The following is a 27,486-nucleotide window of genomic DNA, read 5'->3' as shown; positions in this document are numbered from 1 at the left end:
GCGCATGCGCACTGCGCACCCCGGCTCGGCCTTGGCGGGGGATTCGGAATCTGCGGCTCACGGGGAAGGAAGAAAGAAACAAAACATCAAAACTACAGCGGTGGAGAGAGCATGGCACTCGGCGCCCTCCTCAACGCCTTCCAGGCGCTGAAGGTGGAGAGCGTCAGCAGCGGTGAGGGGCAGGGCGGCGGCGGGGGGACGATGCCGCGGGCCCACAAGCGTTCGGCGCTCCGGTTTGGCGGGAGCTGGTTTTATTTAGGCGAGCGCAAGGATACATTGGCGGTCAATGGGGATCCGACTAGGCCTCAAATTAGGCCTCCGGCCAACGGATTTGTTATTGCGCCTTAAATTGCCTCGCTCTGAGTGACTCGCGACACGAAGGGAATTGTTTAACTGGCCAGCTGGGTTCATTGAACTTCGGTTCATTGTTGGGGTGTTCGCGAAGGATGTTCCTGGAGGGGTGGGTAGGGGGGGGGTCTTTCTCACTTGCCTCTCGTGTCTGTCTTTGTGCTTCTCTTGCTGTCTCTGTGTGCGTTTCTTTGCACGTGTATCGCTTGTCTTGTCTTTTGTGCCCGTCACATTTTTGTCTGTCGATATCCGTGTCGCTGTGCACATTGCCTTACCACAAGCACCCTGGTTATGTATGTTGAACTTCTTTCGCACCGTACGTGGCCAACCGTGCTAATTGGAGGTGCGTGCCGACGACATCACGGCGGATGATGTAAATTACAATTGTAATTGTGTTATTCCTAATTAATTGCAATCACAATTAAATCGTTATGCCGTCTAACAGTGCTGCTGTAATTGCTATTACCGTTGTTGACATTTACCTGTCTTAGGATATTTATTTTAGTTTCGCTTTGTGTATCGCCATGTGTCTTGTGTATCCATTTCTATTCCTGTCTGTCTTCATGTTTCTCGTTGTAGCTCATGTCTCTGCTATGCCTCTGCTATGCCTCTTGGGCTCCGACTCCCCTCTCCCAACTTTACTTAGTATTGGCATTGCTGTGTCCATGCAATGCACACTAAGAATATGAAAATGCACACCGTTTTGGGGGCTACAATTGCACACGCCTGTGTTGTCTCCTCGAGTTGCCTTGAATTCTGCCAAGTTTGGGTTAACGTGTTTAGTGACGATACTATATGGTACTCGCGGTCATTCACACACTTGAGGGTGATGATGCAACCATGAAGATCTTTTAAACAGAAACGAAAAGCGTCCAATAACTGAAAATGCCTCAAGCGGTTTGTACAGTATATGCAGCACACAAGTCTACCAAATGCTGGCCCTACCAATAACTAATCATGAATATCCAACCAGCTTTTTTTCTCACTGACCATAACCTACCCTTATCCCACATTCTTAGCCTGTGCGTTATCGTCTTATATCGCTTTTGAGTTTTATGTTGGCTGTGCCTCTTGGCAATTCACAGTAAAAATCAATGCAATGAATTTTTGTTCTTTTTATTCTTGGCAACTTCCAGAATGGGCAGACGAAGTATGGGAGCAAGACTTCACGGATACAGTGCCACTGGAGGGCTGGCTGGAAGAGGAGGTTTTGGCCAGGGGTGTTGATGCATTTGACCAGTTGCATCTGCGCTTGGAGAATGTGGCACATGCACAGGAGGGTGCTGAGGTAATAACAAATGCTTAATACCAAGTACAAAGTTGTTTTAAATTGTCAGATTTATTGATAGTGATGTTCCTGTGAACTTACGACCAGATTACTCGGAATAGGTGCCCATACGATTGGATAACTGAAGCAAAACGGATAGTGCTTGGATGGGCGACAATGTATAATGATGAGTGTTGTAGACTGGGGCTACGTGGTTGGGGGTAGTGGGCAGTGCAGCTAAATCCATTATGGAATTGTACTTCTCTGCTGCTCTCACATTTGGTCTCGCGAACTTAAATCTGCACTGACCAACATGGTAAAATATCCCTCACCACCTATGTGGTGTCAGAAGGCCCGATTCCAGCAGTTGATTTAAATAAGGGATCCATGTTTCTGTGAATAAGTTTGTTTTATTACTTTGTGGTGGTCGAGTGGCAGTTGTTTACAAGCTAATCTTTGAACTTGGCAATGTTAGTTTGATTTCTAGCCACGCCTAACATCAGTGTCGGATTGCTATGAACTGGTCCTAACCCCCTCGCCAAACCGCACTGACCAGTGTTGTAAAGTGTGGTCAAACAACCCTCTGTGGCAGGCATGGGGAGGCCTATATCCAGCAGTGGCTTGACAAGCATTTTAAAATCGTATATATATTTTTACATTGTAATTATATTATGATTGTAATAATTTGGTTATACGGTTTCCCCCCTGCTGCAGTATACCTGCCTGTGTCAATGATAGGAATACTTTTAGTAGGAAAGACACAAATGATCAGTACAATTTTTGTTGTATAATCTCTTGTATGTTTACTGATTGGAGTATACAGTATACTTATGTGACCTCTGGTTATTTTCTTTTTTTCAGAGTATTTGGAGCTTCCTTTATGAGAAGCGTATTTCTCATCAAAACCTGATCGCCATACTTCATCACTTTGTAAACAGTGGCCAGAAGCAGACCTCTTCGTTCCAGCAGCGCATACTCGCTATGAAGGCTGCATGTCTTTACTTTCTCCTGCTGGAGATCCCTGGTAAATCCCACTGGGGTTGTTAGCATTGTGGTTGGCATGTTACTGAATTTTCGTATGTAAAATGTACGACTTTATTTTATTTAGACTTTATTAAGGGCAGTTCTACAATTGATTGTTGATGAAATACAATTGGTACTACCTGCTGAATTTTTTCTTAAAGCATATTTGCTAGTGCAGCGTTAAAACATTTGAGGCTGTAGATTTTACGCTTTGTATTTGAAATGATAGCATCTCCCGTATTGGTTTGTGTTCACAGGCAGCATAGCACACAAGGTCTTTCATCCGGTGCTTTTTGACAAATGTGTGGCTGTGGCTCAAAAAGTCCTCCCACAGACATCACATGGTAAACGGAAACTAAAAAGTGCACCACTCAAGGGCAGTCAAGCAGCCACAGGGAGAGGGCGCAAGGCCAAGCAGCCACGCTTGGAGGAGGAGGTAAGAGTTTACATGCCTGGCACCCGCTGTGCCTGTCAACTGAAACATGCTTACGTTTATTGTTTATTGATTTGTTTTATGCTAGTGTTTACAACATGCTTTGCTGCACAGTAAATGGGTAAGGGCAATGCATTTTACAGTTTGTCTTCAACGAAGACATCGTGAATATTTCAGAAGAATGAAAAATGAACGAATTTGATATAACAAAAAGTTTTGTGGATGTTTTATTAAATTTGCCTACTTTATCAGGGGAAATCAGTGCATACATTGGCTTAGTACAAACGTATTGAATGGATTTATTCGGGTAGTTTTGTAATTATCTATTTTCCCGACATACTTATCAAAATTTTGAAATAATTGAAATTAAATTGGCAAAGAATAAATGCAAGGTTATTTACTTTCCAGTTCATAGGTTTTAATCAACATTGAAGCACATCCAAATTTTGACTTTCATTATTTAGTGCATATTATAATATATTATCACCATTTCATGCAGCTTTGACAGCATTTATAAATTGAATTTGCCTTTTCCATTTGCGGAGACAACTTTATTTTATTGAGTTTTGTAAAAAAAAAAGTGGTTTTTATTTCAGCCCACTGGTGGTTTGGAATAGCATTTAGGAGATGATCTTCATGATATTAGATTTGTTATAATGGAGCAAACAAAGCTGTACAAAAGAGGCAAAAAACAATGCAAACGAGGCAGTTCTTAAATGGAATAACCACTCCAAATCTTGATTATTCTATGAATGACTGGGGGTGAGGGTTAACCATTACATGCCAACTAAAGATTGATCGCTATAGGTGCACGATGCGTTGGAGAATGAGGACGATGATGAGGAGGCCGAGGAAGTGGCACTCACAGGACAGAATGTTGAGCGGCTGCATGATGTGGCGTGCTTGCTGCTGAAAACCCTGCATTGCCTGCTCTCCGTGTTCTCGCTTAAAGAGAACCCGCAGTGCATCAGACATTGCATTCAGGTGCGTGCTCGCCCGCCCATGTAACCGACCCGTCGAGCAGCCCCTTGGGGTTTGTATGCACGTGGATTCAATATGAATGTGATTGATTGGAGCTTTTTTCCTCTCTAAAGAGTTTTTGTCGTGCAATGTACGTGCGTCGATTTCGTAGTGAATATTTAAACTGACCATTTACGGCATGTATAGCAGCAGTGCATATATTATTTGAATCCACATTTGTTTTATTAGTCGCACAAGCATACTTAAATTAATGATAATTACAATAAGGTTGAATGTGCCAAATGGATATTTTTGACATTGTTTTTTTTACAGTTACAATACACCATGTTTGTGCTGTTGACATATTGATTCTCTCGTTCAAGGCTTTTGATAACTTTCAAGTGTAGAAGTGATGATGAATAGTTTTGTGCCGCAGGTCCTTGTGGAGCTAACCAAACAAAACAGCCACTCTCAGAAAATTGACTTCTCACTAAATGTGTAAGTGTTATCTCCAATTTTATGGATCACGTATTTATTTTATGTTTAATCCAATGATACAGTTTTTGTTAAAAAATTTATTCTCTTATTTTTAGAAGCACAAGCCAGGCCCACTCACTTGCAGAGCTCGCGTATTGCAACCTGAAAGTACTCTGCACTACCTCCCATGGCTCCAAAGATGAGGTACACTTGCGATACCAATGTGTACTGACACATCTTGTTTGAATTGCAGTATCTAAATATGTATTTTAGTGGACTATCTGTTAATTCCACAAATTGTTTGACCATCCAGTCTTTGAATTACTTTGGTGTTTCCTTAGGTTTTACGAAATGTTTTTCATCGACTGTTAAACCACATCCTCATGGTGGGCGGAGAAGCACGTGCAAATCTGGTGCTGGCTTTTATTCCACAGTATGCAGTCAACTTGAGAAACCAAACGCTAAAGTTTGTGTGGTATGGATACCAATAATAGAATTGCACTCATTACAAAATGCATTGCTTATCAGCGATCATTACATTGTACTTGAGTCTTTAGAGTAATAACCCTTTCTCAGACATTTCTTGCATTTCTATGATAAACTCATAAAATTGTGTGTTCAAAATGAACAACGATGTACATGTATGTGTTTGCAGTCATTTGGTCAAAGAAGATGGTGAAAAGTGTATTCCACTCCTCCGGATCCTTCTACAGCACATTTGTGTTAAGGTATTGTACCTCTTATATTTTAATTGTAAAAGAAAATATGCTTATTGTAACTTTTTCACATCATACATGGTGCTGCTGTTATCTGCTGTCAGGTCCCAGACAAAGCAGATTACCGGGGTCATGCAGCACAAGCGGTGTGCAAGCTATTGGACTGCATGAGCAACTCAGCTTATGCGGAATTCATTGAGTGGCTCTACAAATACTCGCAGAATGCCAAGGTGATAACTGAAAGGATACATTTAGCTTTCACGGTGTCAGCAATGTAATTTCGTGACCATGTTCAAATTGTAATAATCATGCTTCATTTGACTGTTGTAAATGAAGAGTTATTAAAACTTGACAGTCTAATAATGGTTATTTTCAGAATGTGAGCAGCTAAAAGTAGGAATAATGTTCCAGAGTATTACAAGTATTTTTGCAAGTTGGAAATGTGGATATTAAAACAAACACTTCGACAAAATGTTGTTCATTAGTAGCTTATTACCCTCTGACCTTACTAGGGCTATAGATCGGGCTATATCAAGTGCCCTATACAGGATAAACATATCACTGTGGTGGCAGGACATGCGAAGAATACCCTAGGAGCTTACTAATTAATCCAGTTATGTGCATTTGTAAATGGCATACCTGAACAGATGTTGTGAAAAATAGCATATCTGCTGTTCGCCTTGTGCAGGTGGGCTACCGCGTGTTTGCACTGGATGTCATTTTGGAGCTTCTGGATTGCCCAGAGCGAGAGGCGGACAGTACCGTGTCTACTGGGCGCCTCAGGTTTTTTTCACACAAGTTCCTGGTGCATAGCACTGTGGTGCGTCGCTGCTGCGACCGCATGTCCACTGTGCGTGCCAAGGCCCTGTCTGCCCTAGCCAAGAGCCTGAATCAGCATGGCAGCGCCGCTCTGGAGTGTGTGCACGAGATCGTGCAGGGAGGTGAGCATTGTTGAGAGTGTACTGCATCCTATGATAGTCAAAAGTACAAGGCTTGAGATTGGCATTGTTTATTTCTGTTGAAATACTGAATCAAATATATAACTTTTAGTTGTGAAATGTCATTCACAAAAATATTTCATTAGTGAATTGTCATGAAAAGAATCTACTAAATACCTTGCTCGTCCATTCGTAGCCAAATTAAATTCCAAAGTCGCAATATTGTCTTACCTACTGACAGTGCCAGTGGGGGGGGTGGGGTGGCACATGCCCCCCCCCCCAATGATCCGATCGAAATCTCTAATTTCGATCAGATCATTGGGGTTTATTAGTAATAAATCGGCATTTTGCAACCCCCACTGCCGCCACTGTAGCATATTACGTGCCAGGGACTCTGAGATGATAGGACAATAGTCTGAGTTCATAATTGGCAATAAGTAACGGCAAAGCCGTTATAAGTGACTCGCAGAATTGTGCGCAGTTGCATATACAGCACACGACTTCCCTGAAGGCATTCACCTCCAGCGAGCGCGATGCCGATCACACGGTTCGAATTCGACCCTCGATCGATGGCTGCGCCATCGCTGCACACGCGTCGAATAAAAAGCAAGGGACAAGTCCTTACTAACAACTCCTCTATCATTTTTCATTGCTGAAGGGGTAGCCCCCCCGTCCTGAAAATCCTGGCTCCGCCATTGGTCTTACCACAATTTGTGAAATATTTTTTTTTCCCAGCTGTAAAGGGTGTCTGTTTCTGCTCTTCATAAATTGGTGACCTTTAATAATAATGTTTCAGAATTAGATTGTTTATGAAAACTTTTCCGAATGCCATACATGTTGCAGATAAGTTACTACTTTTGATAAATAATGCAGAAAATATAGATTGGTTGATAAAATATTGTCACTGAGAGGAAAGTGATTGTGTCGGCCAACTGACTGCCTAAATTAGGAAGTATTGAGGTTTATAGAATATTCAGTATACATTTTTGTAGAGCGTAGGTGGAGGTGGGGTGAGTGTCAGATTGTAAATAATGGACTTGCTGAGGCGCAATGAGTTAACAGCACATGACGAGATTCCATTTCAGAAGTAAATATGCAGATTGCCTTTGATATACAAGTTTTTTTCCCAGGATCTGAATATTATATTCATGGAAAGCCCCTGTTTGACATGACCCTTTGGAGTATTGTTAATACTCCCACCGAGGCAGAGGGGAGACTCATTTTGACACAGCTGACATCCATAATGGCCCCATTGACACATGCAGGAATGCATGATAAACATTGTACAGTTCTTTTTTTTTTCAAAGGGCCTATTCACAGTCCTATTAGGCTGTCGACTAGCTCAGTACCTTCTGCCTTACGGAAAAAAGGTTCTTGGTTTCATTACCAACCAGGGCCATCCTCTGTGGAGTTTGTATGTTCAGCATGAGTTTCCTCTGGTTTATTACCATAACTATAACAACCATAATGTAACTGGTGTTGACCAAACATCCCAAATCTGGAAAATGACCTACAAATGACTCAATTGGGATTACACATGGCAATATCACCTGTACTGCAAAAAACTATGCACGGCTCATCTTAAAAAGACTATTGTGGCTAGGTGAGACTTTCCTTGCGAGAAAAGTGTAAATCAATAAATAATTCACAACAACATGTTTAAGCCACCAACTCTTAGATCCCCTGATCTCTTTTTGCAAACTGAAAATTTCAATTCAGGAAGACAATCTCAACGTTCACTTCTGGAATGCATTCAAAGTCTGAATCATTACACCTCAATGAGTCCATAATTTACACTCAAGCTGACGTCTCTTGCACCTTAAGACTTAAAACCTGCATTGCCGGAAGAAGGCCAGTTGGCCAAAACTTATTTAATTTCTCTCAGGGATATTCAAATAACCGATTTTTTTAAATGTACCCATCTTGGACTGTGTATACATCTGAAAAATGTTTGGTTCTTGTTGATTTGACTTTGTCTTGAGGACCCCATCGACTGACCTTATACACAACTACGTGTGCTGCGGGCTTCAACGAAACCAACAACTCTCTTGGCATAGCAAGTTTGACTAACACATCTATATGTGTTGAGCAAAGGAGCAGCAAGAGTAAGTGTTAAGCATAAAAAAACACATTGCTACATGTATACACATAATAATAATAACTGTTGACCAATTGTACATTCAAAATAAGTCTTTAGAGTTTCTTGTTTTTATACAAATTATTTTTTAAATACATTTAAGATACGGTATTGTTGGAATGTTATGTTACATATTTTTTCATGTTTTTATCATGCTCAACAGCACGTACATTGGGAGCTTTAAAAACGATTGAAATCACAGACCTGGGCAATGAGACACTTCCATATGGTAAAGCTCACCTTTATATTTTTTACTGTTACTGCATGTCTAATTTTTTATGCAAATAGCAATTTGAGCAATATATTACATTATGTGGTTCCTTTATATTGCCATATACTCCCATCTCCCATAACCTTGCTCCTTTATAATTCCACACCTGAGGTCCATTTTCTCACGGCTTGATTTCACCAATTATTGTTAAAGGCCACTACCTAATAAATTATTCCTCCATACTCAAACCACCTCCATTCTTATGTTTGCGTCTGCCCTTTTCATGATCTGTATTAAATCCCAAATTTTCTCCCCCTACAAACTGGAAATTATCCAGAAGACCTGTTTTTGACTTCACCTGTATATTATACTTCATCACTGCAAATCTCAGAACCCTCCACTTGCTCCCATTCCAATACTGGCTCAATTTTAAGTTTGCCATTACCAATGTCCTCTGTTTAGACCAACTTCTGCCTACCTCCTTTACCTCATGTCACTTCTTTCTCCTCCCATTGCCCTCCTGCAGCAACCAAGTCCTGTCAACATTTCCAGTTCACTTTCTTTCAATGAGAGTTAATTCCTGTTATTTTCAATCACCCCTCTGTTGTCTTCAGATCCCTCCTGGCTTTCAGCAGACTGTTCCTCTCCGTTGGATTAAGGCTTTTATTTTCTTCTGACTGTCCATCTTCATCAATCCTAGTGTCTTTATTTCTACCTTTATGCACCCAAAGTATATTTCTCCCTGGATTTCCCTGTCCATTACCTCCAATTTCACCTTCAAAATGAATAGCTCGCCCTTATGTCCAGTGATTTCATAATGTGCATGTCCTTGTATACAGTATTTGATGTAGTTGCTCAATAATGCTTTGTAAATCTTACTATATTGTATTGTGCTATACTGTAGGTCAAGAAGTTTTGTCCATGCTGAAGGAACGAACGGGAGATGAAAAACCCGGTGTCAGGAAATCAGCATTACAGGTGTTGCACAACGTGAATATTACAGATTACTTGTTCTTGTGATAAATAATAATCACCGTTGTAATAATCTGTTCAAGTTAATATTCAATAAGTAGCAGTATCATATTGTAAATCCATTACTGGAATTGTAACCTCTGTTATGAAAGAGTACTTTCTCAAAATGGAATTCTGTTACAGAAATGCATTGGTTGCTTGTTTTGTTTGTCTAAGTTTGCGATGCCACCAACAATAGAGGGGTAGGTTTACAAACGAATTTTAAATATCTTTCCACACTTGCTAGGTGCTGGAGGGGATGTTGCAACACGGCATCTTGCCGTTGACGGATGTGGACCTGGCCTGCCTGGTGGAGCGATGTCATGATCCTGCACTCTCTGTCAGAAAGCAATCACTGCTTTCACTGACTAATCTCCTGAAGGTGTGTGCTCTAGGCGTCATATTTAAACCCACGGGATAACCATGAAACAACCATCCTATTAATGAATCACAAGAATGCCGTGCTATTGAGTAACTTATTTGTTATGCCAATTCTAAAAGTTTACTTATTATGCTTTTGTTGGACAGTCAAAACTAAGGACATATGTTAGCAACACTAATGGAAAGCTTTCAACTTTGAATATGCTGTGCATAGAGGAAAGTTTATAAAGGTGATGATTTTTTTTTTACAATTGCTATATTGCTCATGTATTCTAATGTTCCACAATAACTACTTTACCATCGTAATTTCTTTGTGGCTTTGAACAGAGCCACCCGGAGAATGGAACGCTACTTCGCGCCTGGCTCAAGGGTCTACTGCCAGCTGTCATAGACCGGGAGACGTCTGTTCAGGAGAAAGTGCTGGAGTATCTCGATGAGGTCATTCTTAAGAACGTGAAAGAGAAGCAGACGGGCACCGGAGGCTCGAGCAACCACGACCCCTCCCACAAACGCGCGTGGGACATTCTTGAAATATTGGTCATTCCAGAGCATCAGGAATTGAGGTGAATTGCATTTTTATCTAGAGAAGAAATGTACTTTCGGAGTAATGTCAGGAATATATTAATTACTGCTAGAACCTGTGTGTTTTGGGTTCATTAGCCTTTAAAAAGTAGCTTGTAAATAAAATAGGTGCTTGTAAATAGAATACATGTAAAAAAGTAGCTTATAAAGTATGTAGGATGGAATGTGGTGATTTATTTTTCCCTTTTGAGACCAGATTTTGAATATAACTATTTTATGCCAATTTTAATGTTTGACCATCATGTCCGTGTATCTCACCACAGCTCGTACCTCGGGAAAGCTTGCCATATGCTGGCTGCCAAGAATCCCTTCAGTGCATCATTAATTAATGCACTACTCTCCCATGTGCAGTCAGAGCATGCCCCTGCTGCCTGGCTACTCTTGTCAAAGGTAGCCGGTCACTGCCCCAAGATTAACTGCACTAAAATATTAGCATGCTGGGACCAAGTACACAGGTGTGTGCCTTTTTGTCATTGCTTTCTGAATACACGATCTGTGGTGGTCTCTTCCCTTCTGTATGAATTAATATGAATGTAAATGTACTCCTTTTGCCTGAGCTCTTCACATTTGCCTTTCAGGAATTCTAATATAATGCCCAGTACCATGTGTCACATTCTGGCAGTGATTGGTACCATGGCGAAGAATTTTTCTAATGACGGGTGCCATCAGCTCATAGGTAAAGTGGTATTGGTTTCACAACTCGGGTTTGCAGTGTATGTTCTTTTCCATGAAATATTAACCTCCAAAACTAAATTTTGTATGAGTAGTACAATTTGCAATTGTAAAAATTTCATTCTGACAGTTGTGTGAAATACGCTTGCAAAATGAGCCACCTATGGGTGATGTATTTTTTTATATTGTTTTTCTGCTGCAGAAAACCTCCTGGAAAGGTTACGATCATTTGATTGCCCACTAGAGGTGATCACTGCCTCTGTCTCCACCTTGGACCACCTTTGTAGAGCTCAACAGGAATCTCCGGAGAGCGCTATGGTACACAATGGCATTTGTATAGAACAGCTGTTCCATTATAATATTGATAATCATGGTGGGACTTGTACTCGTATTTTTAAGTGCAGTTTAGCACATCCAACAATGCACAATTAGAGGGTGTCTCAAGTTGGCAAAGGACTAGAAAATAGAGCAAATCTAGTTATTACATTTCCAGAATTTGCTGCAAATTTTTTGTCTTGGTTTCAAGATTGTTGTGACAGCGTTGCTTTTACCTTGTACGTGTGTAGAAACAGGTCAGCAAGTGGTGCAAGCAGCTCATCGAAGCCTGTGATGCTTACATTTCCAGAGTAGTGCTCACTGAGACCGGGAGGGTTGGCATGCACGAAGACAAGCTGGTGAGGACTGACAGTCAGTCGATAATCCCATCTTACCAAATGTCAGGTTTCAAGTACAAACATAACTTACTGCCCACTGTAAGACATGATGATATAACTGCGTGCTCAAATCTCATTGAAACTAGTGCACGGTGCATATATAACTGCATTTATCTTGGGCCTATTGTGTATGTTGGAAAGAAATTGGACTACATGTAGAGATTCTGAAGACTCATAAGGCAAATTGCAAAGGCTTTCAAATATTGCAATTGTACATGCACATTCATATGTACATGCAAGCATAATGCAAGGTCTGGGTAGCAATGTTTTTGTCATTGGATAATGAAATTAAAGATAATTCATATAGCTGACATCAAAATATAATGTAATAACAGTAAATAACAATATACAGCCCTTTGTCAATCCACTACTGGATGAAGGCCTGCCCACACTTCTTGGTCAATTGGGCTGTTATATCTTCACAATGATCATTACAGGTTGCCCCTGATGATAGAGCCGTAACTGGGAGTTGAACTCGGGTTACTGAGATCATAGTCCAGTGCGCTAACCACTGTACATACCACTGCTTTCCCAAAATATATAACTTCCCTCATTTATTAGACCCTTAATTTTCGTTTTACACTGACAAATGGGAATTGCATACTATCTGCTGTTTTTGTTTAGTTTTTATTACATTCTTGGAATAAAAACTATACCTTGTTTTGGTAAAAGGGGTAGCATGCTTGCATGTGTCCTGTGGGGTGCTCTCACTTTTTGTGTTCATGTGATACTAAGTTACCCTTGTAGTCTTTGCCCTTTGGTAATAAACATAAATAAATGATGTGCTATCAACGTTTTTTTACAGTGCTTTCTCGCAAAATAGCACACTTTGCCGGTGTTATTGAGGTGTACTTGAAAGTTACTGTACTATATTGGATCTTAAGGTCGATCTGGAGGTCAGTGGGAAAAACAACAACAACAACCCTATGATTTATTTTGTGAAAAAAGCAGTTTGAGGCACAGATGTAACCTATTAAATTCACCCCATATGGTTTGCACCTCGTGTTAAAAAACATCTTTCTCTGATGTGATTTATGACGGGACAGGAAAGAAAATCCAATGATGGTAGTAAAGTGGACGTTTACACCTGGTCTACCGATGTGTACATGTATTTAACAAAAATCACAATTGCTTTTATTCCAGTTTTGCCTCTAGATCGATGCCAAATATGCTGTTAACCAACCAATAAAATTGGGCTTTGTTTATAGATGGAAGTAACTCATTCATAACTAAATTTTCTGGCCCTTTTGATTACACAATACGCACACTTATTAAAATAGTTTAAATTCATAATAAAATTAGTTCTGATAATTGACGATTTGTCATGTTCATCATTTAATGGAACATTTTTCTTTTTGTTTAAACTTGTGTAAAATGTTAGAAGCTGAAGAGTGGGCATTAGTGATCATTTGCTTTTATCATTCAATACCTTTTTAATATGGCATTGGGTTTACTTGATTGGCCTAACAATTGGTTGCACTAGTGCAGTCGACATAAAAATGGCAATTCCTAGGACAAGCACTGCTGGCTTAGATTTGTGACTGTGATTGACGGTAATGGTGTTGTGCCCTTCACAGATCCGCTATGTGTTCACACTCGGTGAAGTGGCCCAACTGTCCCCAAGCAACATCAACAAGCGCATCTTCCTCCTTGTGCAGTCTCTCCTGGCCTCCCCGAACCTTGAACAAGGTTCCAAATAAATCCGCACCATCCTATTTTGAAAACATTTGCCAGAGGTGATTAAACGTGTTGTGCAAAAGCGTCCGCTGCGTAGGTCGTGACAACGGTGAATCCTTGTGTGATGTTACAGGAGAGACAGCAGGGGAGTCCGAGGAAACGGCCGTCCCAAGCAGCCAGCCAATTCTATTATCTCAGCCACTAGCACACTTCTACGGCTCCAGCATGCCTACCGTTGTACGAGCGCATGCCTTCATCACTCTGGGTGAGGGAAAACTCTGATCCTTTCGAATAGACCAGCATTTTTGCGGTGCTTGATGAACCATATTATTCTAATCTTGATATGTATATTGTCTGATGCTGGTTATATATGAAGTTTAGGCAACAATATTTGGTGATTACTTGTTACAGCGGCCTGTTTGACTGCTAACAATTTGTTTTCGCACACCGTTCCATTTAAACTGGAATTTCTTAAACTTCTCTGTCACCTGGATTACGATACAAAGGTTGTATGTACCGTACCTGAAGGAAAATTATATTCACTGAACAAAATCATAGCTTCTTTTAGAACAAGCTGTTCTTGTGAAATTATGTTGTTGATTTCCTTTGTTCATGTAATCCATGTGTGTTGTGAAGGAGATTTAATAGGCAAAGTATGCTCAATAGCGATAATGAGCAGCGTACTTATTGTTATGTAATTTATAATTGTGTAGCACATAGCTAGTGAATATTTATTTAAAAACCTTACGTAAAACATTAAGGAGACCACCAAAATATATATGCTTAATAAGGGTGTCCTTTTGCCATTCACATATGATAATCCAGCAGCATTTGTTTGACAAGTCAGCCCAGTCTGATTACTTTAACAATTACTAGATTCGAAGCTTTCGTGACTGCAGGAATTACTCTTTGGTTCTTTCGTTAAAGTCACGTGACTTTACAGAATATTGGTCTTCGAAAACCAATAGGCTGATGGACTAAAATATATATATTTATTTATATGTGGGTACGCAGAATAGGAGTTATGGTTATATTTATTATAACTAATAATGCTCCACAGCCATGCAAAATTAGTTTGTGTACCACAAAATATAGATGTAAAACTTGTCAATAATTACACAAATCCTAGCCTCTTTGATGAGGTTACAATCCAGTTGCTAGATGTGTTTTTACAGATTTTGACCTTGAAAGAGGCAGCAGATATGTTTGCTCTGGCTCCGCTTGAATGTAAATCCTCTACTTACCATCGTTGAAGAGATCATTAATGTCTATATATACACTTTTGCTGTATGCGCATTTAGGGAAATTGTGTTTGCAGAATGAAGACTTGGCCAAAAAGTGTATCCCAGCCCTGGCCCGAGAGCTGGAGATATCATCAGAGATATCCATCCGTAACAACGTAATCATCATCATGTGCGACCTGTGCATCCGCTACACCACGCTGGTAGACCGCTACATCTCCAAGATCTCGGCGAGTTTACGGGACAAGGAGCCTTTCATCCGCCGACAAACGCTCATCCTTTTAACCAACCTGTTGCAGGTGCTGACCCCCCCCCTCCCCAAACCTTTAAAGGCACATTTAATGTTATCTGTCATCTTTTATTGTCTTATACAATCTGTCGTCAAACGCCTGTCGTTAACAACTGCTTCCAGTGTAAACGCACTGACGAAGCCCGTTGCTAACTGTTGTCTTAAATAATTAATGAGTGAAAGAGGAAAATGATGATAGGTGCTATGTAAATAAAGAACAGTATATAGTCGCCGATTGTAAATTAGAGTTTAATGTACATTATTGGCTCGGGCTACGCAGGCTCCTTTTTAATTATTCAGTTTGGCTGTTAGTCTGAGTTGTACTTGTTTTTTCGTGAGAAAAAGTGCTTACAAAGTACATTTATTTGCTTTTAGAGTTCTGTTTTTACATGTGGAATTATAACCCTTATGGAGAACAACATGTATTTGAAAAAAAATCGGCATGCAAATTGGATCATTGGGTTGATTTTGTCCAATTTGTCTGAAGTGCTTTTCATTTTAAGCTGTTTTTGATAAGCATCCTAGTTCATGTCTGACAAAGCAAGCAGTTGCTAAGACACGTACCATTTAATGCCAGATCCTTTGTACAGCACATAGTACACGAGAAACTATGCACGTCAGATTTTGCATGTCAAATTTATTGTTCATTCGTGCACTGCTTTGTCCTTGTGTGCCCAGGAGGATTACGTGAAGTGGAGAGGGTTTCTTTTCCACCGATTTGCCAGCGTGCTCGTGGATAGTGATCCTGGAATCCAGAGGTATTATGGAATGCATCATTGAAGATGTATTGTACGAGGGGGAAATATGCATACCCAACCAGTGACAAAATAAATATTTAAACTTTTGACCAAATACTAATCAATACGATGACGACCTGATTTTAAATCTAACAGTGATCTAATGTTTTTTTTAAATAAAACTAAAATTATAATAAAATTTTCAGTTCATGGAGAAGGTTTAACCAGCATTTATTAGTGTATATTGTATAAATTATTGAATTGTATTTTCAATACAATTTCATTAATGTAAAGCTTTAGCTTGGTACAGTGGTGAAATCAAGCATAAGGTCTAACTGTTTAAATATTGAACATTTTTACAGCGATCTGCCTTGGTGATTAACAGTGTTGGATATTAGCAAGTCACCAAATGTCTCGATGACATTTTACTACAGAGCGTTAAATAATAGTGTACGAACCATTCGCGGTCAAGGTATATAGTGAAAGCCAGTGAAAGCCAGTGGAAGAGTGTTGGCCGAGAAAACCCGCTTGCTTTACTAATGAGGATGTCATTGCTTGGGGAAATAAAGTAATTGTGTTGTGTGCAGAGCAGCCCCAGAATACATTAATGTTTAATATGTTTGGATTAAACCTGGGCGCCTGTGTCTGATACTATAAAGCGTGTGGCTTGGTGAGTACTATATAATGTTGTAACCGCTATAATTTGTAATTCCAATCAATGTGGAATTCATCAACTCAACATACCAGCAAAATAGCAAAGAGTTTACATCATTGATTTTTATATTTCTTTGGTTTAGATTCTAAATGCACAGAACAAAAACTAAACCGCGTGTATAATTTATTCTCAATGCAGCAGGTGTGTGTTAACATAAATATTAGGTTGGCTAATGCACTTCTTTCTTGATTTGAATACACTAATTTAATGTTGAATTGTTGATGTGGTTCGATTAAAAAATAAAGAGTTTTATTATAGCTAAGAGTAAAATGCAGTGGTACTGTTGATAAACAAGGCCAGCATTTTGGTTTACCTGATTCACCGTTTGTGAAATGGAATGCCTGGCAGCGGAGAGATTCCCGATGGACTTTCGTTGTTGCAAGGTGTTTTGAAAGGCACTTCACACGCAACTCTCTTTTGTTTAGCTTTGCAGAGTTTTGTCTGATCCATTTGCTGCTGAAGAAACATCCTGGAATAATTTTCCAACATTTTATCGAGTGCATCTTCCACTTCAACTGCTATGAGAAGCACGAGAAATACCAATTCAGCCAGACAGAACGGTAACACCCTTAATCTGTGCAATGCACATTGGTTCATCTTTATAGATGAAGATAAACATGCCTAATGTAATTAAAATCCTCCGTGGCTTGCCTTAATTGTGTAATCACTGCTTTATGCACTATGAAATAGATTTTTTAAATATATAATTTGAAGATAATATTGTAAAAAAGTGAATTGCCCCATTCTTTCAATTGACCTTGAGACGATATGAAGTAAAAAAATTGAGATAGTGTTAAAGGGAAAATTAATGTTAAGGTTGAGTGGGAAGCTGCCACTGATTTTCAAGGTAATGGTGCTTTTTAACTCTTAATTCTTATTGTGATGCTGTAATGTACACGGGGCAATATATAGCCATGTTTTAACTCTATTGTACTGTTAGAAAACAATCTTGTGTATTGTTTAATTACTGCACCGCAGCTTAACGTGCCAATTGTTTTAAGTCCACTTTCTCAGTTATCACGAGTCACATCGTATTCATTTTTCTCAAAATGTCAAATGTGACACCGCTGTGTGGTTGTGATGTATAACGGTTGACCAGTTTTGGTAAAATCAGGTTAAAGTTGTTGTATTTTGATGCTAATGTGGCTAGAAAATTCTAAATATTAATTGCAGAGCTAAAACGCTTATTTGTTTAAGAGGTGGAATAAAGTTCAAATAATTTCACGTCATTACAGTGTTATGAATAATCACAATTGTGAATTTTTTACAGTGGTTTAATTTAATGTATTTGCAAGAGAGATTCAAATGCTCATCTACTCTGTTGAGCTTGTATAAACTTCTGATAATTTGCTGTGAAAGCATACGCACCTTTTTTTCGTAACAGGGAGAAGCACCTGTTCTCACTGAAAGGCTCGCACAACAAGAGCAAGAGGATGACCATCTATCGCCTATTGCTGGAGCACTTGACGGACGAGCAGCGCTTCAATCTGAGCACCAAGCTCGCTCAGAACATCCTCGGTGTGTGTGTGGGGTCGTGAGTGGCATCCTCATTACTTCAAGAAAGTCACGTGTTTTTTTTCCCCATGTGCATTTTTATGATTTTGATCCCATCTTTCTGACTAGCTACAATAACACACTGTTTAAAGTAACATTTTTATAAGGTAAATGTACTCAATTTAGCATGTTTTTATTTTTTTCAAAGTGAAGGAAATTGCATAAATGATCAATTCAGTGCACCCTTGCCAGCTTAACTAGATTTGGTGTATGTTATGTGGCACGGTAATTGTGTATTTAGAATTGTTTTAGCAATGGGGTTTTCCTAAATGTGCTATGTTGGACTGATTTTATATTGCATATAGAAACACAGCAGGCATATCTAGGCATTGAAGAAAGTGATTTTTAAGCATGCATATCCCTGTTTAACACGTAGGGTTTAGCGACCAATATCCATAATACAGCTTTTTTTAATTTGATCACTTAAATATATAAATGTGTCGTTAAACTCGTGCTGTGGCTTTGTTCTCCAACACACCGGTGTGCTGTACCAGTAACGAATTAGCATGTTCTGTTTATGTGACAAACCTTGCTAATTGGCTGTTGGGTGGTGGTGGTGAGTTTAACGACATATTTGTGCGATCTAACCCAAAAAACCTGTATTATGGATTAATATCCCTGCTTTGGGCAATGAGGCATACAAAGTGATAATGTTAATGCTGGCTACATTTTCATTGTTATTGTTGTGTACAATTTTCGGCTGATGGTTTGGATATTGTATCGTGCAATTTAACATTTACATGGATGTGGGGGGCGACATTAAGTGGTGAACTGTATTGTGTTGCCACTTAAAAGTAGTACACCTGCAGCCATTCATGCAAGTGTGATGTTGGGCTCATGTTTGTTTGGACACTTGCAGTTGGCAAGGTCACAATTGCGAGTGAAGCAACACTAACATGTGTAACATGCTCATTTCTCAAAAGGGGGGGTGGAGGGGGGTAGTCCGTAACAAATTCTACATTGCCAAAGATAAACATTCTTGCATGCACGTTATGTGGATTGCACTGCGTTTGAAATATCCGAGTAAATCACGTGCATTGCGGCATTGTTAATTTGGAGATCATTTTCGTACAAAGTCTATCGTTTTATTGGAAAGGTCTGGAACATATTGCCCGTTTACTTATAAACAGAATATTGATGGACTTGCATTTCTAGTGGTACACAAACAAGAATAAACCAAATACACTAGGTTTGTTATTTACCCTGCCTTATAACAAATAAAAAAGATGTAGTCGGCTGACATTGGCACTGGTACTGGAGAGCAGCGAGAAAATGGATGCGTATTTACGCTATTGTTGAAAATTGCCCTGTACTCTTGGGGCCTTGAGGAAACTAGAAAGTTTTAAGAGAGTTCACAAATGCGCATGTCTGACATGAGCAGTGTTATTTATCTTCGTAGACACCGAGTAATCATGTTCTACTCCGCTTTATGTCACCGGCCCGAGTGACCAGAGGCATCTTTTGTACACCGAAGCTGTGTTGGTTGATGAGGGCAATAATGTGTGTACGTGTTGTGCCTTCGTCCCTGCCCTTTCAGGGAGCTTTGTGGATGGCATGCTGGCGCTGGATATGGAGGCAGCCGACCTCCTATCGGACATTTTTTCCGTCCTCTGCTGCAAGGAGATTAAACTGGTGGTGTCTCGCGCACGGCCAGCGGACGAAGAGCTGCCCGAAGACAGAGAGATGGCAATGGCCAATGCCGTCATGCAGGTTGCCCAGAAGAAGCTCATCTCGCAGGTAGAACCCGCTGCTTGATGGTACATTTTTCAGTCGAACGGGACACGTGGCCACATCGTGTAACTTTTTAATGGAACATCTGTTGTGGCATAATGAAAATAAAAGGACGTGAATCTTCCGTTAGAACCAAAAATATGTTGTACAGTTTTGTGACGCAATGTGTGAGTAAGTGCTAGATTGTTGTATCAAAAACGATAGAGTTTTTAGTATGGATTCCGATATTGCTGTTAGTCAAGGAGAATAATAGAACTCGGGCTGCTGGGTTGATAGCAGTGGGCCAAACGACTGCACTACCGCTCCACTCCACTTTAAAAAAAAACACTGAGGTTTAAAATGATTGGGAGTGTTATGGAAGGTGCCTTTGCCTTTATTTAAAAGTTGCATCTGTGTGTGTATTCCCAAGGTGCAAAAGAAAAACTTCGTCGAGAACATCATTCCAATCGTGATCATGCTGAAGAAGCAGATGGAGACGAAGAGATTGCCAGTGCTCAAGGACCTTATGCAGTATCTCCGGGTCGGTTTCCCACACCGTCACCTGAATCTCAGTGTTGTCAATGTACCTCTCATCGTAATGGAACTGTGTCCCAGTGTTTGGTGTACACTTTTGATAAATCGCTGCAAATCGGGGTGACAATTAGTTTTGAGAATCTGTTTTTATTTTTTTACTCCTCCACTGTGAATGGTGGCTGCAGGGGTGACACTTAACATTACATTTAAACATGCAAATTAAAAAATATTTAATTTTGCACTTGTGATTTTATGCATGTATCGTTTGCTTAATATCAATGCATTGTTATACCCATATGTTGTCATCTTTTAACCGTTTAATTGTCATGCATGCATATGACTAAACATTACAATTACATTTACAGATTTTAAATTATTTGCAAGAAGATGCTTTTTTATGTATAGCCTGCCTGCGTGTCCGCGCTATGAAGTATAACACGGTGTTCTTTTAGGAGGTGATGAAGGATTACCGTGATGAGGTGAAGGATGTCCTGGCAGCTGACAAGCGGCTGGCGGCTGAAGTGGAGTACGATCTCAAAAAGTATGAGGAGCAAGAGGAGAGGGAAAGGGAGAGACTGAGTGGGGATCTTCCGTTGCCTCCCAATGGCCCTGCTGGCCCCTCCAGCCCTGCCAGCCCCAGGGTCCACTCTCCCACTGCTGCCCCTGCTCCACCAGTACGTGTCCTCCTTCAAGAACACAGCACCTTCATTTCATTGTCTGCACACGAAAGTTGTTCTTTGTTGAATACAGGCCGTTGTGCAAAAGTAATACATTTTGCTTGGTACAATGTGAAATAATGCCAAATTTGTTTTCCGGTTTCCTGATGTTCAAAATAACTTCCTTAGATATTGCAACAAATGCCATCTTTAATGGGTGATAAATCAAACCTGTTGTTGTAGGACTGTCATTCACTGCACGTAAGCAAAGATGGTGCTGCCAATACGTCAAATCCAAGCCCGTTAGGAGGTGAATCAAGCAAGCCGCATGAGCCCAACGGTATCAACTACACACCTCTTGCCAACAAAACCAGGTCTGTACCAATGCGACTACTCTTGTAAAAAATGTAAAATGTGTACAAAAAATTAGTGTTACGATGTAACGGCATCTGCTTTGTATCGAAGGTTTATCGGTGGTGCGGTGTGATAGACCACAGGCATAACCACACGACAGTGGTGTAAAGCGTTTTAATGTTGAACCAATGGCTTCCTTACACCAATGGGAAAACCCACCACCAATTTCACAAAAGACAAAGATCCCCCATATAGACTGCAACAGACTGTTGGAGCAAATGCTGTTAGCGAGCACCTATGAAGGCTGGCACGGCACACGAGGTGTGGGTGGCCACCAGCACCAGGACCGGTTCAGAAAATTCGTCACTGTTGTTGGTAATGGGCAGGAATCTAACTCAGGATACCGGGTTCATAGCGCAGTGCGCTAACACGACACTACCGGTGCCCATACATACATCAACCGCCATTCAGCACTAAGTGACGGTGACGTCACCACGGCGCTTGTACCAGGCTATGTGCACGTTGAGGTCACGTGAAGTGTCGAATGCCCGCCGGCAGGAGGTCACGGGGCAGACTCTCACACCCAGCCCTGCTCCACATCTTCCCCTCCTACATGAGATGGCAGTCCTCCGCTTAGACCAAGTCCAGACCCAATTTTCCGATGCTTAAAGCTGTCGGGGAGCTGTGTTGTGCTGAGTGCGGAAGCCCCCAGATGTTGCAGGCAACGCTGCGTGTTTTAAATTGCAGGCTGTTGCGTACGTGTGTTTTTACCCACAAGTGCCAACCAGTTTTAGGCATTAACTTGATGGGCTTTGGGTATTGTCCTTTGCAAGTGCCCTCCCAGCTCTCGGTTGTACTCTTTAGGGTTGAACTCTTTGGGGTTGTCCACACAGCACCCCTACGGCCTCCCCAGGCAATTGCCACAGCACCTTGGGTGTCTGGCCCTTGCACATGCTTCACCTGTGCCACCCCCCTCCTAGATGATGCTGGTCGCTGTGAGGTCCACTCATCTCCATGCAAGCCGTGCGCTCTGCGAGTCTCTTTTCCACTTGGTTGATTGAATTCCCCTGTGTGATCATTCTCCTTACACAAAAACTATTACAACAAGTTTCACAACCCTGGTTCCCACTGATCCCAACTCAGTCACACTTAACCCATGTGGAAAAAGACCGAAGGAACCTCTAAGCCCCCCTGGGTACTTTTCACCAACATTTATTCCCCTATAGTATCCAGTATTACGAAAACATCAAGAGTACCTTTATCCAACCAACTCGATAATTTCAGATGTAAGATAAGAAAAAACAAATACAACGTCACCTGGTCTGGGATTTGAACCCCCCCCCCACTGCGTAGGGCACTCATGCTCACGCCCTGGCTAAATCCAATGCACCGCTTGCCCCCACATGATTTACTATCGTGTCTTGTGTTTGCCTTGTAACAAATAAGTTGGGGCTAAAGAAGGAGATGTATTAATTGCTGCTGGGTTGACTATAAATAATTTGCGCTCCTGTTTGTGAGTGGGTTATTCAGCTTCCCCCCCCCCACCCCTGTGATTCGTCCAGCAGGCATCAGTCGTTGAGCACCGTCGCCATCGTGAACTCGGCCAGGAAACTGGTGGCGGCGCAAAGAAAAACCCACAACCAGAGTATTAACGTCACTCCGCCCCCGTCGAACTCCAAACCTGGCAAGGACTTCACGAGACATTCAACGCATGTGGAAAACGCTATCACGAGGCGCACCACCCATGTCCCCTTCACCTGCTGTAAATGCCTCGGGCTCTGTTTTTGTTGTTAAATCTTTGCATTAATCTAAAACTTCTAAGCATGGCTGCGTCACCCGATGAGAGGCTGGTTGTAATGACTGGCGAAACGTTGTACTTGAATTATAAATGTTGTGGGTTTACTCTCCAACACACCGGTGTGCTGAACTAGTAGCGAATTGACACGTTTTGTTTACGTGACAAACCTTACTTATTGGCTGTGTCAGGTGGTGGCGGTTTTAGCGACACGTGTTTATTTATGCGATCTAACCCCAAAAAAACCTCTTAGGGATTCTAAGTATGTAGTATGTTTATTTTTCAGGATCGGAGCTAAACCACAATACACAGCAGAAAGCTTGCGAGCCTCGAGTGACCCAAGGAGCGAGCTGGAGAGCCTTCAGTACCCCAGATCGTAAGCACGTTATCCCTCTGTTCTTATCTTCCTTACATGTGATTTGTCAGTATGGACTTGTTCTTGACACCTCGCCTTCAACTGCGAGGACAATCTTCACACGTGCAGACTTGTGTGTGTATATAACGCCCATTGTTTTGCAGACACGATGGGTGACATGACATTTACCAATGCGGATGTTGATCTGAGCGTCATCACATCTCCTCCCGCTGTGCCCAATGGTAAGTTCTGTGCTATTGCTTGGTGTCTTTAACCTTATTATGTTGTATCAAAACATGCACTGCAGTTTGTCTTCAATTTATTTGCAGCAAGTGGAAGTCAAGAGGCAACCGCGTGTCCTCCGAAAGATATTCTTTGCCTCTTGTCTCCAGACAAGCCGTGAGTTATTTTTCACATGGTCATATTCATTTTATGAATTAACATGGAAAATAAAAGCTGTGATTTTTAGTTAATGCCTAAACAAAATGATGGTATATTGCATCTTCAAATGTGCAGCAAATTATAACATCAATCATGCAGTTTTGAAGATAGATATGAGTTCACTGCAGTTAGTGGACTGCCGTACGTACAGTAAATATGTATTAAATACTATTTAATTTGTTTGACATAATTATGTGTAAATAAACTTCCATAATATAGCATTGGTTAATTATTTTTAGTCTTATCGAGAGGGTTTTTACTCAACTGTTGTTCATATCCGCTGTGCAAGCTTCATTGTCATGGACGCCACCGTTAAGTTTATTTGTTTGCACGTTATTGACATTGTCACGTTTAGAGCGAAGCGTGGTTTTATTTTGCTCGGCCAAATGTCGTGAAGGAAGCTGTGTACGGCTAACTGGTCTTCTCTGACGAACCCCCTCAGAGCACCATCGATCAGGCCATGGAACCTGAGCTCTCCCACTGGGAAAAACAAGAAACCTTTTCAACCACGGAGAAACAGCGCCGCTCAGAAGTTCCCCCTCTCCCCATGTAATTCACTCAAATGAGACCCGCACATGCGAAGCACTTGGTCAAAGTGTTTACGAACTAGTATTTTTATTTTCAGTATTGAGCTGGCCTTGGTGCACCTTACGTTTGCTTATGAGAGAAACAACATGTATGACACATTATTTTGAAGATTATTATTGCCAGCTAATGTTACATGTAGTTTTCCCATGTACAGAAGATATATATGCATAGGGTTTTATACTTGTAAATCCATGTTTTATTTTACCTAGTTATACAATGCACTTGCGTTTTTTGTTAAGTTTTCAATTTGTCCTTTTTTTTGTCCTTTCAGAGATGTGGGGGGGGGGGGGTTTATTGGGGAGAAATTGGAGTCGTGTTTGTGAGTACTGTAAAGTTCATGCACCCGCAGCTGATCAGAGATGGGGGTTTAAGACCTTTATACGGCGGATACATTTTTTTTCTTTTTAAATAAATCTGATGAAAAACAAATAAAGTCTATGCATCTGTGCACAGTTTTTGTTGCTGTTGCATTTCTCCTTATTGTTGATTCTCACATCATATTGAAACTTGATTAGAAGCTTTCGTTACTGCAGGAACTACTCATTGTTTTTTTCGGTAAAGTCACGTAAAAATAAAATAAATAATAGAATACGACGTTTCGATTGCAACACAAGCAACCGTCATCAGGTACGAATGAATGAGAAAACAAATCTAGCAAACTTAGAGAAATGTAATGCAATGCAACAGAGTCGGCTAACCCAACAGTTAACACATTACCTGGTTGATTGCGTTCTTCCATAGATTGCTAAATTTGATTGAGACAAATACAGACACACAGAGAAACAACAACTCTGTCTCGAGGCATTATATAGAGTGGGGGGGGGGGCAGATAAATTATGTCAATGAGAGCGGCCGGAGGAGAGAAATTTAACCTGGAGACAAACCTGGTAAAATTGAAAGTCTTGAAAGTGGGAAGAACACACACACGCATTACTTCTCCCTTCTGGCAGCTGCAGGGCCTCTGCCTCTCCACTGTCTTACCATGTTCGTATTGTTTTTTAATAAAATAAGTTTTTAATATGGTTAATAGTTTTGCAATGTTCTCGGTTATTGATTCATGGACTGGGTTGAAACGAAAGGTTTTATTTTCATGTTTATTGGACAAGCAGTTGCCATTATTTGCAGTTTCTACAACGGCAAAATAAATTTCATATTATATACTCTGTATGATAGATTCACAGGAAAGTGAAATGACATTGGTATAGTCCTAAGCATGTTGTGGTGACAACAGTGATTATCAATAGGAACATTTAGATGTTTTGTTTTTATATTTATTCCCTAGAATCTCATTTGGTATTTGAAAGAAGATGTATTACACATGCTGCTTTTTCTGCAGTGTATATTATCTATTGATGGTATGCATGGAAATGCATTAATGCAAAAAATACATGACTTAAATATATTGATTTTTAAAATATATTTTTGGGAATACTGCACATGGTTAATTTGAGTGGAAACCAAAATTGGCAGTCGTCTTGGTTTTCTTCCACATATATTACTGTTTACATGCCACCTTTTGACTTGAGTAATATTCCGTTGCTAATGTAAAAACATTCAGGATTGTGTTTTGTATATAGAGTGCTTTAGATTAAATGTTATGTTGTGAAAAGTGGGCAAAATAAGCACTGGGATTAACTCTAATGCTAAATTGGACTGACTAAAGTTATGGATCCTGATGTTGACTCAACTGACTTAGTTACTATGCTCAATATACAGTATGGCATTACCAAATATGGACTAGACCAAGACAACTTACTGGCTTTGTAGCTTGAACAGACTTCGAATAACCAATAACATTTGCACACCACAGTTCTGAGCAAAAACATTTGGATTTTATCTAAAGCCATATCTCAGGAAATTTGCTCGATCTACTAAAGTGTGATTTTCTTATTTGTTTTCGAAGGTACAGAATTGCCATCTTTTATGGTAAATATGCCGCTGTCGTTTGAATAAGACTGCAGAGGTAGCCCGTCGTCTGGGCTACGTTCATTCACCAGAGTCCTGCAAGGCTTGCTACGGTGTTTACATATACTGTACCCTCTCCCAAGCCTCTGGACAAAGGACCGTTTTACACATGCCATGAATGTTGAAAATATCTTCAGTACTTTTTGTTTTTAGATTTCTTGTGGTTCATCAAAAAACTGCTTTCTTAATGATCCAAAGAGTGATGTTTAGTCCACGTTTTAAATGTCAGGGTTGACGTGCAGTTAAAGCAGTCACCCTGATATTTCAATCCTGACAGTATTTACCAACTAGGCATTAATATGCTGGCAGTTATGTAAGTGCTGATGAGTTATAATTTCCCAAAAAGTGAATCGCAGCATATTTGCATGAATCCAAATATTTTGTTAATGCTTAGGAGCGGAAAAATTATAAACGTGTTGGAGAAAAAAATTAATGTTCCAAATGGCAACCCGAAAATGTCGAATGAAACTTCCATATTCATCAGCAACACTAACAGTAGTGCAGCTATGTATGATAATTATAAAGAGTGTGTATAATATTGTTATAATTTAGAAGAAATAATCCGTTGTTAAATGTATCTGGAACATTAGCATTTTGTATTAAATTCCAATGGGTACATTAACATTTTTGTACTGTGTTTTTTTCAATACCAAACCTGAAATAAAAGCTTCCAGTGCGAGTCCTGTGTATTCTCGCCAAGGTTTTGATGTAGAAAACAACGCTGCGTATTCAATGTTACGTTAAATGCAATCCGGTGCATCATTGGGTGTGGTTTTGTATTGGAATGTCCAGTTATTCACGGAAGAAGTATATATGGCTTTAAAACCAAGAGGGTCACGTAAATCCGTTATCTGGCCACATGCGATGTGTGACCGTATGCTATTGGGGAATGCAACATGTACCTTGCTGACGTACACTGTGTACCAATCAATAGTCTGGCTCTAGGAGTTTCTGCTTGTGCAATAATTGCATTATCTATTTGGCCCCAACTGCCCACGCCTTGTTG

General features: G+C 40.4%; 1 protein-coding gene across 4 annotated transcripts; it reads left to right on the top strand.

Annotated features, from left to right (window-relative positions):
* NCAPD3 (non-SMC condensin II complex subunit D3) lies at positions 1-27,102 on the top strand. Of its 4 annotated transcripts, none has more exons than XM_078595000.1 (36): positions 1-172; positions 1,485-1,636; positions 2,477-2,639; positions 2,896-3,074; positions 3,879-4,055; positions 4,468-4,529; positions 4,625-4,712; positions 4,850-4,983; positions 5,164-5,236; positions 5,329-5,454; positions 5,913-6,165; positions 8,145-8,267; positions 8,463-8,528; positions 9,415-9,488; positions 9,769-9,903; positions 10,230-10,465; positions 10,748-10,939; positions 11,063-11,160; positions 11,359-11,474; positions 11,723-11,830; positions 13,447-13,558; positions 13,680-13,811; positions 14,848-15,086; positions 15,755-15,834; positions 16,954-17,088; positions 17,913-18,046; positions 19,620-19,819; positions 20,223-20,333; positions 20,779-21,000; positions 21,226-21,356; positions 22,902-23,020; positions 23,418-23,507; positions 23,651-23,728; positions 23,816-23,885; positions 24,370-24,476; positions 26,419-27,102. In XM_078595000.1, exons 1-36 carry the CDS (start codon positions 112-114, stop codon positions 26,466-26,468), a joined length of 4,626 nt encoding a protein of 1,541 aa, XP_078451126.1. In that variant the 5' UTR covers positions 1-111; the 3' UTR covers positions 26,469-27,102. The 4 variants fall into 4 exon arrangements, with proteins under 4 accessions (XP_078451126.1, XP_078451125.1, XP_078451128.1 ...); XM_078594999.1 differs by having other exon boundaries at positions 22,899-23,020; XM_078595002.1 differs by having other exon boundaries at positions 22,899-23,020; positions 24,787-27,102.
* The last annotated feature ends 384 nt before the right edge of the window (positions 27,103-27,486 follow it).

This window comes from Lampetra planeri, chromosome 5 (genome assembly GCF_965212315.1).
Source record: "Lampetra planeri chromosome 5, kcLamPlan1.2.h2, whole genome shotgun sequence".
NCBI classification, from domain to species: Eukaryota; Metazoa; Chordata; class Hyperoartia; order Petromyzontiformes; family Petromyzontidae; genus Lampetra; species Lampetra planeri.
This window is presented reverse-complemented; position numbering and strand designations above follow the sequence as displayed.